The 14,864-nt window shown below is 42.3% G+C and overlaps 1 protein-coding gene across 4 annotated transcripts in view; it reads right to left on the bottom strand.

The window, feature by feature from the left end:
• Positions 1-468: 468 nt before the first annotated feature.
• The window catches only part of LHCGR (luteinizing hormone/choriogonadotropin receptor), a 52,561-nt gene continuing 38,165 nt past the window's right edge, over positions 469-14,864 (bottom strand). For 2 of the 4 annotated variants that reach the window (XM_082746864.1, XM_082746865.1), the window contains 4 exons: positions 13,557-13,631; positions 10,737-10,922; positions 6,980-7,060; positions 469-1,630 (listed from right to left, as the gene is read on the bottom strand). In XM_082746864.1, the coding sequence (XP_082602990.1) occupies positions 490-1,630; positions 6,980-7,060; positions 10,737-10,922; positions 13,557-13,631 (1,483 nt within the window). In that variant the 3' untranslated portion in view covers positions 469-489. The remainder of the gene's footprint in view (positions 1,631-6,979; positions 7,061-10,736; positions 10,923-13,556; positions 13,632-14,864) is intronic. The other 2 variants (XM_082746867.1, XM_082746866.1) reach the window with 2 other exon arrangements.

Here is a 14,864-nt window from a genome sequence, read left to right as displayed (position 1 = left end):
GCATATGGCTAGTGGCTACCAGATTGGACAGTGCATTCCTGGAGGGTGTTTTCAAGCTATCTGAGGAAAAGGACCAGTTATTTTAAATTTCAAATCTGTTGTAGACTAATATTTTTATAAAATGCAATAAAAATCACTACAAAGATGCGATGAAAAGAATACCAAAAGATATGTAAAATACCACCTCATTTAAAAAATTTTAGATTCCAAAGACATTAAGTTACTCTGTCAAAATTGCTAGAAATGTTTCTGAACTATCTCAACATCTGTATTTTATGTCATCATGTTCCAATGACAAATAATTTTTATACTGGCAATCATGGACAACACTTTGAATTAGGTAGATTATCTCCTTTTTTCCCAGTGTGCCTACGAATAAATAATTTCCTGAAACCAACTCTTTGTTAAAATTACTAGTACAGATCATTTTTTACATTTTTAAGCACTACACGATAATGTGGTTACTGATAAAACAGTTAACACTCTTTATTAGCAAGTCTTGTCTGGGACAGTTGCATATTGACACTGCAATGGAGACAACTTCAGGGTGGACTGAGAAGGCTTATTTGATCCAGTGAAGCCATTTTTGCACTTGGAGGTATAAGCCACAAAATCCTTCCTTCTATATAGTTCAACCCGACGTTTACAGCAGCCAAATTTGCTCAGCAACAGAAAGAAATCCCTTTGGAATGCCTTTGTGAAAATCGCATACAGAAATGGATTGGCACAAGAATTGACAGGATAAAAAAGAACCAGTAAAACTTTAGAGTTGGTTACTGTGATAAGGGGCACTTTGAAGGCAGCTGAGATGGCAAAAAAAGAGATTGGTGCCATGCAAGTGAAATCAGTGAAGATGAGGACTGCCATTTTCTTGGCAATCTTCGTATCTTTGTTGTTAGCCATCAGCTCTGGATTTTGAACTGCAAAATAAATTTTAATGTAGCAAGCACAGATGATGGTGAAGGCCACCACATTGAGTATCAGAATGGTTAATATGTAGACTTGGGAGAGAGTGGTTTCCACATCCATGGGGAGGCAAATGCTGACCTTCATGTAATTGCTGACACCCACAAGGGGCAATGTGGCAATTAGAGTAGAAAAGAGCCATCCTCCAAGCATGATCGGTATGGCATGTCTTAAACGTAGCTTTTGGTCCAGCTGAAGAGCATAGGTGATGGTGTGCCATCTTTCTAGTGTGATAACTGTGAGGGTGTAGACAGAAAGCTCACTTGAAAATACAGTGAAAAAGCCAGCTGCACTACACCCACTCCCGGTCTGCCAGTCTATGGCATGGTTATAATACTGGCCTTTGGTTTGGGAATCAACTGAAGCAATGAGCAGCAGATAGAACCCCATGCAAAAATCTGCAAAAGATAGATTGCACATGAGAAAACGGGGCACTGTCATTTTATAGCGACTAGTCAGGAGAACAAAGAGAACAGTCACATTTCCCATGATGGCCAAGATATTAATCAGCCAAATCAGGACCCTAAGGAAGTCATAGCCCATAATATCTTCACAGGGATTAAAAGCATCTGGTTCAGGAGCACATCGGAGTGTCTTGGGTGAGCAGAAACCATAGTCATAATCCCAGTCACTCAGTTCACTCTCAGCAAAGATGGCAGAATAACTGTAAGAAGAATATTTTGTCTCAGTGTAAACTCAAGAGATATTCTATGATAATGTATATTAAAGAAATGGAAGGATCCTCCTTAGCGCTTTTTAAATCCTATGAAACAAAAGGAAACAAAGCCACAACAGCCTCATTCTTAGGTTTATTTGTATCTGACAACTCTGAATTGATATAGGACTTCCTTAAGGGAATGAAAAGCAATTTATACATATATATGTCATAGATGCAAAGAGTTAAAGAAGCTGTTTACAGAGGATGATTTAGAGACACAGTATTAGAGACACAATTTTAGAGACACGGTAAATGCTTGCTATGTCTAAAAGAATCCTTTCTTGGCATTTTCTTAGGTATTTATTCCATTTACTTGCCAACCAAACTGATATCAAGCCGAGTGTCTGTGGTAGAACACAAATGGGATTGGAAGGCTCTCCCTGCTAAAGGTGGTCAGCCGCAGGTAGACTAGCTTGCACAGTGGTTTCAAACTAAACAAAAAGCCCTCTGAGAAGTGGAAAGAAGGAATGGACTACCAGGAACCTAGCAGAAAATAAATATAGACATGGACAATAGGGAGAAATGTCTCTCTTGGGGAAGTAGGGACAATAGATACTCCTTAGGGATATGAGTCAAATTCAGAAAGTAGATTGAAGAGGAACTCCATCTCTAGTGAAGGAACAGCCCCACTTCTGCCTTACCCTTCCTCCCAAACCTACTGCTACTAATTGAGTTCAGGTTTTCATCCTCTCTTACAGGACAGTTACATTAGTTTCCCCCCAATATCCTTCCCCAATTCTAGCCCCTTCCCCGCCCATCTGTACCTTCCTTCTGGAATGGTCTTTTATATACAAATCTTTTCAAACTTTTACTAGGTTCTCATTGGCTATGGGATAAAATCCAGACTCCTTGTGATGGCCACCAAGTCCTAAATGATCTGGGTTCTGCCTCCTTCTCCAGAAGCAGTAGCGCTGCACAATTGAGAGCATGGGCTCAGGAGCCAGACTGACTGGGTTCCAGTCTTTACAAACTGTGTAAATCTGGGGGGGAGAGTTACCATCTCAGTGCCTCAAGCTCTTCATTTGCCAAACAGATCTACCAATCCTACTTCCCCTCATTAGGGCTGTGCTAAAGATTAACTCCATTAACACTTATAGAATGTTTAGAATAATGCCTGATACATATTAAGTGCTCAGTGACTGTTAGGGATTCTTACAATTATCTCTTGTAGATCCCTTGTGCATCTTTCCTTTCAGTTACATGAAATGACTTGGGGCTCTCAGAATCTACTCTTTCATTCCTCTGTCTTTGTGCTGTTTCTTTTTCCCTTCTTCTCCTCATCTTTTTGGTGAGTGCGTCCTCATCCTTAAAGGTAACCTCCTCTATGAAGCCTTTCTTGATTCTACACCTCCAGGGAGTTTACCACCCCTTCTCCCTGCCATAGCTGCACTTAAGGACTATTGTAATCATCAAACTGCACTGCTGTTGTGTGATGATTTAATAATCTGTGAAGCTATTCTTTAATAGCTTTGAAGGCAGGGGTTACTAGGTCTTACTTATTTCTTATTACTTATTACTGACTTATTACTTATTACTCATTTCTTATTACTTGTTACTGACTTATTTCTTATTACTTATTACTGACTTATTACTTATTACTTACTTATTTCTTATTACTTATTACTAGGTCTTACTTATTTACTTATTACTTATTTCTGAACTTTTGGTGCCTAACACAGTTTTGGCTCAGAGTATCCATTCAGTCAATGCTTGTGGAATGAGTAAACCAGGGTGATCCTGGCTCTGAAAGGAAGTGAAAGAGTACAGGGGACAACGAGTGTGTACAGTACCTGCATGTAGGCTCAACACATTTTCTCTTAGCTCAGTCTGCTTATATAATCTTGGGAGCTGGAGAAATGGCCATAATTTTCCTGTCAGAGCCATCACTAATATGTATTTTACCTTAGGGTTCCTCATCCATTCAAAGAGTATTTTTCTCTGCTCTTAAAACTTAGCTTCTCGGGGCGCCTGGGTGACTCAGTTGGTTAAGCCGCTGCCTTCGGCTCAGGTCATGATCTCAGGGTGCTGGGATAGAGTCCCGCATAGGGCTCTCTTCTCAGCAGGGAGCCTGCTTCCTCCTCTCTCTCTCTGCCTGCCTCTCTGCCTACTTGTGATCTCTCTCTGTCAAATAAATAAATAAAATCTTAAAAAAACAAAAACAAAACCAAAAAAACTTAGCTTCTCATGTTCCAAAAAAGGAAGTGTGAACCTAATTCGGTGAGTAGATGAAAGGATATATTTGAACGATACAAATACTGAAGGGAAATAACACAGATTAAAAAAGGAATTAAAAAGAAATCTATGATCTGGGATTTCAAAATGGTGCTAGAAATTCTTAGAAACCATTTTGGAACTTGTGAAGGATTGCTGCTCTGCATAGAAGGTTGCACAGGAACCTCCCCTGTTTTATTACTAAATACAGGTACATTTGTTTGTCCTCATCTCATGCCCATTAATAGAATTACCTGTTGTTGGTTTTTTTTTTTTTTTTTTTTTTTTAATAATCTTTGAAGGGATGTGGTAGTTATAAAGAACAATTAAAGAAAATAGGCTATTTCTTTGCATTAAAAGCTTCTTAAAGACCCTCTCACTGAACCCCTCTTTTTACTGGTGAGGAATCCAAGATTAAAGGAGGTGGGTGATTAGCCTAAGGTCCCCCAGCACTAGGCTGTAGTGGCAGTGCTAGGTCTTCATATTCATAGTGCAGGGTCCTTTCCTCTACTTCACTGGCTCTCAGTCATCAGTGCTTTTCAAAGTGGAGTCCTTGGACTATTTCCATCAGAATCACCAGGGTGTTTGTTAAAATACAGGTTCCTGGCTTTACTTGAAACCCTGAATCAAATTCTTGAGGGACAGAGCCCAGGAATCTGTGTTTTAAATAAGCTTCCTAGATGATTCCTACGAAATAATAGCCTTTATCAAGCCAGATGGAAACTTTCCAACTATTGCTACCTTAATTTCCCTTGCTCCTTTCCCCTTATCAAAACTACTTCAGGGGCACCTGCGGGGCTCAGTGGATTAAGCCTCTGTCTTCGGCTCAGGTCATGATCTCAGGGTCCTGGGATCCAGCCCTGCATGGGGTTCTCTGCTCAGTGGGGAGCCTGCTTCCCCCTCCCTATCTCTGCCTGCCTCTCTGCCTGCTTGTCATCTCTGTCTGTCAAATAAATAAATAAAATCTTTAAAAAAACAAAAACAAAACAAAACTTTTTCTTCGAGGGCACTTGGGTGGTTCAGTTAGTTAAGCATCTGCCTTTGGTTCAGGTCAGGATCCCAGAATCCTGGGATCCAGCCCTGCAGGTGGTCCCCTGCTCTGCGGGGAGTCTGCTTCTCCTTTTCCTTCTGCCTTTACACTGTGCTCATGCTCTCTCTCTTTCTCTCTCTCTCAAATTAATAAATATAATCTTAAAAAAAAAACATTTCAGCTGCTACTAATAATACAACACCAGAAACACTAATTCAAAGCTTCTAAAAATTCTGCCATGACTTCTGAATAAATTTGTGTCAATAAGAGGTCAAACATGTTCCCTCTCTCACTTCTCTGGTCCTTTGCCCTTTCTTTTTTTTTTTTTTTTTTTTTGCCCTACTGAGCATATGTCTAGCAGTTTTTCTCCTTCATGATTTGTCTTTAGACCTGCTGCTACTTACATTTGTGTCTTGGGATGGCTCTTGAGGGCAGCAGCATGCTATTGACAAAACCCAGCAGGGACCTGTCTTTAGTACAGAAGGATATGAATGGACTATAGGCCTACAACACTGAGTCAGAGGAAGGAGAGGCCACTTCAACCACAATGAACAAAGACAGGTGGAAAGATAGGGACTGCAGGAGAACGATGGGGCCAGCTGTAGCAGCAAGGACACTGATATTTTGGTGAGAGTAGGTGAGCTGTAGAATTTCTAAACTCCAGGGATTTAGGAATAGCAAGGTAGTGGGAAGAGGGGAAGGGGATTTCACGGGGAGCACATTCTTTTTAGCTAGATTATGTGCTAATTTCACATAGCTTTGGGGATGCTGGAAATTAGGGGATTTGTTTTAAACCAGTGTTAGCATAGCAAACTCAAGATTGTAGCCTTATTTGGGAAGGCTTGTAGCAGGGTTGATGAGGATTATTGAGAGTGGGCTAAAGTCTCCTGTCCCCACAAACTACCCCTTGATGCTATCGTTGGCAATAGCCAAAAGTGTTTCCTGTTGATGAGGTAAAAAGCCATAGGTTACAAAAGAGTAACAGGGAAGGTGACTGACAGAATATCAAGAGGAGCAGGAATGATGAGGAAAAGGAATACTGGAATATAGTTGGGGTCAGCCTAAATGAAAGAGAAAAGAAGGATACAGAGTATGAGATTTCTAATGTACCCCAGATGCTGTTAGATTCTTTAACAACTCTCTTCACTCTCATGGTTCTGAAAGCCAAATGATATTCCTGCTGCCCCTTACAGATGAGGAAAAATGTCTAAAAAAAAGGTAAGTATTGTCCAGGGATAGCCAGTGTTACAGGAACATCACTGCCAAGGATTCATGTCCAACTCTGAGAAGCCCCGATACCCAGGGTCCTTCCATCATACCACCCTGCTGCGATGGGGAGAAAAAAAAGAGAAAAGGAAAAAAAGACGAAGAGAGAATGGAGAATGGCAAGGTGTCTTAGAAGGGCATCTGGTTTTGTAGCCTGAAGGACACATGGGAGAATAATAAGATAAATCGTAGTAAATGTGGCATAGGGACACTGGGATTATCTTTTGAGACATGCTCTTTTATATCTGAACGTATGTGAAATGTCAAGGCAGCCAGGAAAAATGTTAAAAAAATCAGTGTATGTTAGTGATAGCATTGAGGTTGAATAATTTTAAGCTCCAGAGCATAGTGGTCAAGGTGGCCTAGGTCTTTTTAAAGGGAAGTGGCTACTTCTAGAAGCTGTATCTGCAATCAGTTAATCTTTTTGACCACTGACTAGTGAAAATTGCTAATGAAGCTGTCATTTAAACAAGCCCTTAGTGACCTCAGGATAACTGCAAATAAAATTTTAATTTCCGAGGAGCATTTAGCTGTAGAATGAACATGTATATACATTTTTTAAAGAGCTTTTTTTTTTTTTTTTTAATGAGGTAAAAGAGATGTCTGATCAACTGGATGCCATTTGCAAAGGAAAAATTCCCATCTTAAATCTACTAAAAAATGCTTTGCAAACCGCCCCCCCCCCACCCAGTGAAGACTTTTATCAGAAGAAAACCATTGGCACTGAAAATAAGATGCACATAGAACGAGACATTGCTTCCTGAGTTTCTTTGCATGCAAATACTTACAGCGTTTCATTATTTGGTCTCCTTGCTGTGCTTTCACATTGTTTGGAAAAGTTTTCAAAAATGGAAAATGAAAAATTCTGCCTGAAAGAAAAGAGGTTTAAAAAAAAAAAAAAGCAGTTGAGCTTTTGGTCTTTAAACTAAACATGATCATGTCTATTTATGCTTTGTTCATCCAAATTCTTTACCTATTATATTTCATGTTCTGCACCATTGTCCTAACTGAAACATTTCCTGGGGAGAGAGTAAAGGCTTCAGAATTGTCATTAGAGTGCTTCCAGCTTAGATAAAATGCTCCTGAATGCTAAATGTTTTGTGTGGGCTTTAGAGATGAAAAAGCTTAAATCCATCATGTTGAATCATGGGTTTTTCACTGCTTATTAAAAACTACCTTTGTGGTATATTAGGGTTTGCTCCTTACCAGTCTCCTCACCACATTGCTCTTGATGAACAAATAACCATTCAGGATTCATGGCTTCAAATCCTAACTGGGAAATCTGTTTTGTAAGGATTTGAAGATACTGGACTTGACATTATGATGTGAATTTTCTGCCCTTTTTCCTTATGTGGAGAAATATGTGTAGGTGTTCCCTACTCCTCCATTGTTCCAAGAAGTTTAGCCTAATGGAAAGGTGAGAAGTCTCAAGATATTAAAAGAGACCTGTACTTATATTCCTAAGATAAGACGAAAGGGAGGCACAAAAGAAAACTGGATGAAGAAATAGAAGGAAAGAGAAAAGGTGGTGAGAAACTCAACCTTCCCAAGGAGAAAGGAGATACGAGGCAATTAAGACTAGAAATTTCTAGGGGTGCCTGGGTGGCTCAGTGGGTTAAGCCGCTGCCTTCGGCTCAGGTCATGATCTCAGGGTCCTGGGATCGAGTCCCACATCAGGCTCTCTGCTTAGCAGGGAGCCTGCTTCCTCCTTTCTCTCTCTCTCTGCCTACTTGTGATCTCTGTCAAATAAATAAAATCTTAAAAAAAAAAAAAAGACTAGAAATTTCTATATATTCTCCAATATTAACAAGATAATTCCTTGTGCAAATAACTTTGTATATAAATTCCTTATACAAATAACTCTGTATATAAACTTTGTATATAAAGGTGGATAATATAGAGGAACTATTTGACCTATGGGACCCACTTTCAAAAATTAATCATCTTGTTATTTTGGGTCAGGCTTATAAGTCCTCAAATTTGGATCAAAGTATGTGTGCATGCATGCGTGGGCGTGTGTGTGTGTGTGTGTGTGTGTGTGTGTGTTTGATGCTGGCTCCATGTCTGACACTTAGAGATACTATGCATGAACCGCCCTATAGTTAACAGGAAATGCGGTTGTTCTTTGCCTTCAGCTCATAACATTGGGTTCCATCTACTCTTTTTTGCAATTTTAATCATAGATACCAAGGAAGTCTTTGGGGCCATCTGCCTAGGCAGCTGTGTTTGTTACCCAGGCCCAGCAGCTGCAGGGCAGAGGAGTGGCTCAGAGTTTGCTTCAATATTCCCCTGGCCCAGTTCAGGCTCTCTGGCCTCAATAACATCCAAGGTTTCAAGCTTTATGGAGACAGGGGGAGTCAGTTAAAGCTTGTAATTCCAAGCAAGGCACCCTCTGTGTGACTATATTCCCATCTTACTTTGATACTGGTCTACACCTGCATAAGCCTGTCCTCCTTTTTTTCACCCAGAGGCAGTCTTTTTCATTTACTGGAATAAAAAGCCCCTGAACTACTGTTTTTACATGCCAGTAATTTCAGAAGGGATGTGACCCCTTTGCCTTCAAAGTTGAGGTGTCCAGAATCAGCTTTACTGTAAACCAGTGTCTGTATTGTTATTCAATTTGGTCTCTTACCAGCTTTGCTCACCTCTAAGCCATCCTCCACAGTGTTATTTTACAAAAGCAAATCTGAGTAATTTTGCTTTAAGTTCTTTAGTGGTTCCCCATCCTCTGAACAACTTGGCCTGACACCCAGAGCCCATCACAGCCCATCTCTCCCTGTTTCCTCTGCGTACCCTTAAGACTTCTTGCTCCAGTTTTTCCAAAGGACTTCCATCTTCTGTCTCTTGCCTTTGTGCCTTCACATGAGCTACTTTGTCTTCTTGGCATGGTTTTATCCACACTTGCCTAGCCAACTCTTACCCCTTCTCTAAAGCTCAGCAGAAGTCACTCCTTTAGGAAGCCTTCTGTAAGTCCTGTTGCTGCTTAGAAACTCTTCTTCAGGGCTCCCAGAACATTCTATTCTGTTCTTAGCTCTACCATTACCTTTGCTGTATTGTACTTAAACATTGGTCTCTTGTGTGCTGCCCCCATATAGCTGTTTGTGATTCTTGGAGGGTGGGATGAACTCTTAGTTATCTTTGTATCTTCAGATTTTTGCACAGTTTGGAAATGGTAAGTGTTCAATTAACATTCTTTGAAGCTCAGCTAATGGTGCATGGCTCTCTGAGTGCTTTGTCTTCTTAGTGTTTTGTCTTTTTACCTCAAAACTTCAGATAGCGCTTCCTGCACCTCTGCAAGGCACAAAGTAGATGTACGATAATACTTGTTGGTTGACTCATTATAAGTAGGTTGATTCCAAATAAAGACAGCAGCATCTTAGCATCACTCTTTGAGCACTTCATCTAATTAATTGAGAATATCTTCTTCTTTTTTTTTTTTTAAAGATTTTATTTATTTATTTTTCTGTGAGAGAGAGAATGAGAGCGAGCACAGGCAGACAGAGTGGCAAGCAGAGTCAGAGGGAGAAGCAGGCTCCCTGTGGAGCAAGGAGCCCGATGTGGGACTTGATCTCAGGATGCTGGGATCATGACCTGAGCCAAAGGCAGCTGCTTAACCAACTGAGCCACTTAACCGGCATAATAACCCTTCAGGGCATATGTTTTCCCAGCTGTGAGTTGTATCCCCTTAGTGCATCATGAAAACAAAAGAGTGCGTCAAGACTAGTATTGAAAACAGAACACACGTGAAATAAAATAGAGTAAAATGGACAAGAAAAATAATGTGTGTATCCCATGATACACATGTAAAAATATATTGTTACCTAGGTGATGTGTACTGGTTTGCGATGTAAAAAAAGTAATAGTATGTATCTCAAAAAGAAGTCTGAAAAATAATCTTTAAGGAAAGAATGAAATCCTGCACATGCTGTCCTTACTTTCTGGATTGTAGTGTATCAGTGGAATCGGTAAGATGCCCCCACTGGACACAAACCAGCCAGGAGTTCATGTCCTTTTTGTTCTGACACTAAGCTACTCCTTAGGGAGCTAGAATTCTGTTCTGAAATGAAAGATGATCTTCTTGCTGGGAGAGAAATAGCTTTAAAAAAAAGTCTTCTGTAGAGTTTGTGTCCATTTTTTTTTTTTTATTAAAGATTAAGATGTTAGGTAAAATTTACTCTCTTGAGCCTACTTCCCTCCTTCTTTAAAAATGATGCTCTCTGATAAGGATTAGAGCTAATCTTTAAGATGCTAGTTTTGTACTCCATTTTGCAACTGCAATTACAGCCTAATTTAAGGTTATAACTCAGTTAGCCCAGAATAGGCTACAAAGGTCTGATAGCTGCAGGGTGAATCAACTATTTGGAATTAGTTTTCGGGAGGAAACAGGATGGCTCATTTTCTTCTTGTCTCTCTGAAAGTGACCCCATGGCTCTGGAGCTGATCTAGAGCAGGCAGTGAAGAGGCAGGAAGCTGTTGACCAGTTGACTATTTTGAAATCTGCTTCTGCCACATCTTGGCAGGCTCTACCTTTTGTTTTTTACTTACTCTTTTGTTGGCAAATTTCTAAAAGCACAGCAGTGGCTCGAGTAAGTCAGTGTGGCATCCAGGAGGTTGGCAAATTTTTCCCTTGATGGCAGTTTTTTTAGAGAATAGGATGATGTGGCAATGAGTGTCTGGATGGACTCCAGCCCGTAGCTAGGCAAAGCTTGCAATTTGGTGGAAGAAATATCCCTGAAAAATAGAATGTAGTAAGCCTTTTTGTTTATATATTTTATACATCTGATTCATGGGCTGAAACCTCCTCTCAACAGTATTGTTCTAGGTTCTGAGGAATCTTTTCTCCATCTCGTCTTTCCCCTAATTCTCCATTCAGTCACTCTCATTAAGATCTAAATTAAAAAAAAAACACACACACACACACACACAGAGGAAAAAAAAAAAACATGCTGTGTTTTTTCCCTCATATTCACCCTGTTATTCCTTTCAAGGTTGAGTGTAACTCCTTATAGGTATAAGCTGTCATCTACCTGGGAGGTAAACAGTACATTTTCTAAAGGCAAACTGGATTCATCAGTCCAGTGCAAGCAAGCACATGGCCAAGCAAACAGAACTGTATGTAAAGCTTCAGTTTTGTACACAAGGTCCCAAACTCGTTGGTTTTTCTAATCTTGAGGCAATGTTCAAGAAAAATCCAAACAAGTTCAAAGTAAGGAGGAAGACGAGTCAGTGGAGAATTTAATAAAATACTGCCCATCTCCTAAGTGGTTGCTGCTGATGTCCCATGAAACTTTCCAGCAGTGTAGTCCCCTTCAGTAAATTGTCCCAGTGCTTAGTGCCCAGCACATGGAAGGAGATAAAGAGATGACTGATAGACAGATGAACTTAAAAAAACAGAGCAATGGCTAGTGTAGGCCATTGGTGGAATAATCAAGACAGCAGAATTTACCTCAAGGGCTTCAGACTCCTGCTGCTTTTGTGTCCCTGTTGAATGAGATAACCCATATTCCTACCCTGCTTTATGGAGTTCTCCTGGATATGTTAGGGATAGAGCACACAGCTCTTTGCAGGTGGATTTTTTTTCTGTATGTGTGTATGTGTTTTGCTGGGGGCTATTTTAGGATTTTAACGTTTAGGATTTTAAATTAGGATATTTAGGACTTTAAATTAGGACTCTAGGAAAGGCAGTGTCTCATTATGTACATTAGGACATCAGTCTCAGTGGAAGACCAGTGGGGGATATATTTTTGGGTTGTGGGTGGAAGGAACACTTCTAGACACCTCTTACTCCCTAAGAGTGTAATGAGAACAGCTGCTTGTGAAATAAGACTGGGTGTGGTCTGACTGTTCTGGACAAGACAGTACAGGTATCTTTATTGCTCACAGTCATTTCTAAGCAAGTGGACCAAGCAGCTCTTTAGGCAAAAACTATCAGGAAGGATGTCTCGGACCATACTAACTTCATCATATACTTTAACCCAGAGGCCACTCTCTTTGGCTGGCTGTCCCATGGCTGGGTCAGTAGCTGGCTTGCTCTAAGAGCCAGACTTCAGAGTCTCTCCAACCTGGATGATTGTGAGTCTGGTGAATATGTCTCTGAATAGGAGACATACAGACCCGTGGCGTAGGGGAGCAGAAGCTGAGACACAACAGAGAAAATAGTGGGCAGAAGTCATGAGGTAGTAGACGCAAAGGTCATGAGGTTGAATGGAGAGTAGAGAGTGAGTCAGGACTGAGAGCAGCAGAAGTTAGGAAGTTGAGAAGGTGAGGAGTTTTAGTGGTAGACATTAGGAAGTAAACAGAGTCAGGGGTTGATGGTTGCAGAAATTGAGAAGTGGAGTCAAAATGGATACTGGGAGGAGCTGGGGAGTAGAAGAAGCCAAGGGTTGACAGTGGTGGGGGCTAGGACTAGACACAGTTCTGGGTTGACAGTGGTGGGGGCTAGGACTAGACACAGTTCTGGGTTGACAGTGGTGGGGGTAGAAACTAAATGGAATTGGAGGTTGACAGGAACGGGGGCTGGAAAATAAGAGACAGGAAGAGATGTCAGCTCTGGGGGCTGGCAACTAGACACAGTCAGTGGGGGTTGATAGTAGTGGGGGCTGGGAACTAGAGATAGTTGGGGTGTTGGTTGATAAGATTGGGGGCTGGGAACTAGATATAGCCAGAAGTTAATTGTGGTGGGGTTGGAAGTAGAGTGGGTCTACAGCTTGCACCCTCAGGGAGCCTGATATAGCAGCTCAGCTCTGTCCAGACAAATGTCAGGGGCAAGTCAGATCTGTGGCCTTTGCATGTCCAGAGTGAATGCCAGGTTGACAGCCACCCACCCTCTGCCAGCACGTGAGGCATACTTGGTGTTATAGGTTGAATTGTCTTTCTCAAATTCAAATGTGGAAGTCCTCAGCCCTCAGTACCTCAGAATGTGACCTTATTTGGACACGAGGTTTTCACAGAGGTAATCATGATAAAATGAGGTCATTAGGATGGATCTAGATCCAGTATGGCTGGCATCCTTATAAAAAGAGGGTAGTTCAGAGACAGGCAGATCCACACAGAGAGAGCCATGTGAAGTCGAGAGTTATGCTGTCACAACCGGAACGCACACCCAGGAGCCAGGAGGGAGGCCTGGAACAGAGCCCGCCTTCACAGCCCTCAGGAGGAATGAGACTACTGCCATCTCGGGTTCAGACTTCTGGCTCTAGAATGGAGACAGTTTGTGTCATATAAGCCCTCCCAATTTGCCTTATTGGTTAATGGCAGCCCTTTCACAGATGGAGGCTGAATCTCCACAAACCAGACTGGGGACGGGGTGGCTGGTCACCCTCAGCAAGCCTAGGTGGGGAGGGAAGGCAGCACTGCTGTACTCACAAGATACTAGGTCCTGTGGCTCCCCGGAAGGCTCCATTGTGCATCTTCTCTAGGTGTGCATTTTCCTTGAGCTCCCTGTGAGGAAGAAAGTGTCCTTAGTGGAGCGTGCACTTGCACATGTCACTGGTCACAGCTGCACAGACACACGGTTGGAGTAGCCTGCCTGAGTGGTGCTCAGTGCTGGAGGGAAAGGGGGACCATAGGGAAAGTGGAAAAAGACATGCTGGTGCGGGGCAAATTGTCCTGTTGCTGGAGTGCGTGTCCTGCCCCACCTTTCCCCTGCAGTGTCCCCCTCGCTCCGTAGAATGTGTTGTCCTGCAGCTTAAAGCACTCACCCCCTTCTGGCCTGGAGTTAGGAAAGTTGGCAGCCACAAAGGTGCGCAAGGATGAGAACACTGCTCCAGGGTTTAAGGCTGAAGGGTAGAGAGGTGGCCCGCTGTGTGTTCTATGCTCAGCCACCCTGACCTTGAACGTCTCAGAGTTGGCTAAGAGTCAGATACTGAAGTTTGTAAATGCTTTACCTGAAAAGAAGTAGGGTCCACTCAACAATACCCCTTTCATCCTGTGAACTGTACTCTTTTTCTCTCAGATATGCATTCTCTGTGGGTAGGAAAGGGGAGGAGGGACAACCTGTGTAGAAAATTGCCCCACACCTTGCACACCCCACATAGGGTCTTATGCTGGGTATATGATTGCCATTGTGTATGCATGCTGTGGAAGCAAAAGGGTAGAGGGCCGCTGCCATTCAGGCTATGGCACAACCAAATGCTGCTCCATAGGAGCTCTCTGCAGCTTCCCTTCCCTTGAGCTCCAAGCAGCTCGGGGTGAACTGCTCAGGAACAGCTAGCTCAGCCTGGCTCTACCCAGCAGCCTCCTGTCTGGGCCTGGATGCCGGTGTCTCCAAGACCAGGCCCATGTCTGGATGGGTGGATCAGCAAGCTGGGAGAGGAGTCCCTAGGCTCAGGCTTACCAGCCTTCTTTTAAGCTCTTTCTTTCTATAAGAGAAGGGTGGTGCCTCAAAGAGCATTCTGGAACATGCCTGGTGTGGTGATTTCAAGCACGGGGACATGATTCTTTGGCACCACCGTTACAGTGTTACATAGCAAAACAGATAGACTGACACCCGCTGTTCCCTCCCCTGCAGATGCTTAGGCATCCTGGCTCACCTCATAGCTCTACAGCTTCTTCATTGTCTTTCTGCATGTCTCCACATCACACCTGCCATTTCAAAATGGCAAAACCCCCTGCATCTTGCTCCCTGGGTGGCTGTTTTCCACATGCTTCTACTAAGCGTTTTCCTTAGAAACC

Source organism: Mustela nivalis (assembly GCF_964662115.1).
Source record: "Mustela nivalis genome assembly, chromosome: 8".
NCBI lineage: Eukaryota > Metazoa > Chordata > Mammalia > Carnivora > Mustelidae > Mustela > Mustela nivalis.
The sequence above is the reverse complement of the archived record's forward strand: the minus strand, read 5'-3'. Positions and strand labels throughout refer to the sequence as shown.